Source organism: Cynoglossus semilaevis, unplaced genomic scaffold, assembly GCF_000523025.1.
Source record: "Cynoglossus semilaevis isolate Cse_v1.0 unplaced genomic scaffold, Cse_v1.0 scaffold4977, whole genome shotgun sequence".
NCBI lineage: Eukaryota > Metazoa > Chordata > Actinopteri > Pleuronectiformes > Cynoglossidae > Cynoglossus > Cynoglossus semilaevis.
The window spans coordinates 6,340-8,207 of record NW_007585164.1 but is presented as its reverse complement, the minus strand read 5'-3'; the positions used below and the strand labels follow the sequence as shown (position 1 = coordinate 8,207).

Genomic DNA, 1,868 nt, shown 5'->3' with positions numbered 1-1,868 from the left:
GAGTGTGAGTATAATTCACAGAAGAAGACGTTTGAGTCTAAGCAGAGTCTAAGCAGCTATAGAAGAACATCGAAACACCTCAGAGGTCAGAGCGATCCCTTAACGCAGTTAAAATGGTCAGTGTTGATGTTTGTTTTTGCTTTTATTTCTAGGATGGGCAGAGTGGAACGCAGCCAACAAGGATGATGAGCCTGAAGAGTAAGACATTAAGGCTGTAGAATTTGTACTTTTGTTTTTTTGATGATGTAGAGACTACTGTTGGTCTTGTCTTCGATTGTCAGAGTGGTGGAAGAAGCCGCTGACCGTGTCTTCATGGCCGCTCGTCTCTTTGTCCGTTTCTTCAACCAACGCGGTGCCTCCCTTCAGCAGCGTATCCTAGAGCTCCTGTCCTTGGCTGACATGGCAGACAGTTTTCACAAGAAAACCGTGACTGCCAGTGTCGGGGGTGGAGTGGCCAGCGTGGCCGGCTCTATCACCACCATCACCGGCCTCATCCTGGCTCCCTTTACGGCAGGGACTTCCCTCATAGTCATGGCTGTGGGAATTGGTGTAGCCACAGCGGGCGGGCTGACATCAGCCTCTGCTAACATCACAGACACAGTTCACTCAAAAACCGACCGCCGTAAGGTGGAGAAGATGATAAAGGACTACGAGGAGGAGATGAAGGACATCAAGGAGTGCCTGGAGTTTTTGCAGGTAAGAGATCACGTTTCCAGGTGGTCTAATCAAGAATTTGAAAATGAGCGGCTGACATTACTTAAGTCCTTCTTAGACTTTTAATGACTTGTGAAATAGATCTCCTCAACATCAAACTCAAGTTTAGTTATGACGTGGAAAGTAAGTATAGTTCAGAGCTCAACAATACTTTTGCTGCTGCTTCTACAGGAAGGTATGGAGACACTAGAGGAATGGGATTTTGAAAAGTATGCTGAAAGCATCTCAAAGAAGCACCTGAACCAGAACGTCAAACACGTCATGAAGGAAGGCGGCAGGGCTGGGAAGTCTTTAGTGATCAACACCGAGAGCTTGATCAGCACTGTGCAAGTTCTCAGTGTTGCTGGTGGCGCAGCCAAAGCAGCACAGGTGATGAGTGTCACCACGGGGGTAATGTCGGGACTCTTCTTGGCTCTGGATGTCTTCTTCCTGGCCAAGGACTCCATGGAGCTGAGGAAGGGGGCCAAGACCGACTTTGCAGCCAAAATCAGGGAAGTTTGCAAGGACCTTCAGGACGGGCTGCTCCAGCTGAACAGCATCAAGGAACAGCTACAGAAAACCATGGATGGGATTGAGGTGGAAGTAGAAGAGGAGGATGAAGAGCAGCTGAAGTCTGATCTCAAGAAACTGGTAGAGCTTGAAGAATAAAGTTGCAGGGGGCTGACTAAGTGGGACTGTAGGAGAAATTGAGATGACTTCAACACTAAATGTTGTTGATTAGTATTTCACATTTCCACTACCTGCACCAAATCTGAATGATTTTACCCCCCACTACAGAGATGTTGCTGATCTGCTGCTGCGTCTGTCGCCAAGTTGAAATGAGGTTATTAATAACTCTGAAGTTTTAACATCCTCATTGGCCTTAACGTGACAGACTCAAAACACCAACACTTTTAATGATACTCTAGAACTGAAGAGTGAGACATTTACAAACTGAAGTCCTAACCCCAGAGAGGTCTAACTGTGATTGAAAGCAGCAAATTCAGTAATTCAATTAAAAGACTATGAATACAATAAACATCTCCTACTTAATCAGAACACGTCTTTACTTTGAACAAACTGCTTTGTAGATATGTATTTTTAGTATTTTTTTTGTTTTAAGAGCAACTTATTAATCATAAAATATTTAATTACTATTGTATTTTAAACGTCTG

The 1,868-nt window shown here is 44.6% G+C and overlaps 1 protein-coding gene and 1 long non-coding RNA gene across 5 annotated transcripts in view; one reads left to right on the top strand and one right to left on the bottom strand.

The window, feature by feature from the left end:
- LOC103398926 (uncharacterized) overlaps positions 1-1,757 on the top strand; it is an 11,863-nt gene extending 10,106 nt beyond the window's left edge. For all 3 annotated transcript variants that reach the window (XM_025053886.1, XM_025053885.1, XM_017030975.2), the window contains 3 exons: positions 153-198; positions 282-696; positions 886-1,757. In XM_025053886.1, coding sequence (XP_024909654.1) covers positions 153-198; positions 282-696; positions 886-1,362 — 938 coding nt within the window. In that variant the 3' untranslated portion in view covers positions 1,363-1,757. The remainder of the gene's footprint in view (positions 1-152; positions 199-281; positions 697-885) is intronic.
- The window catches only part of LOC103398925 (uncharacterized), a 21,008-nt gene that overhangs the window by 12,864 nt on the left and 6,276 nt on the right, over positions 1-1,868 (bottom strand). The window lies entirely within an intron of this gene.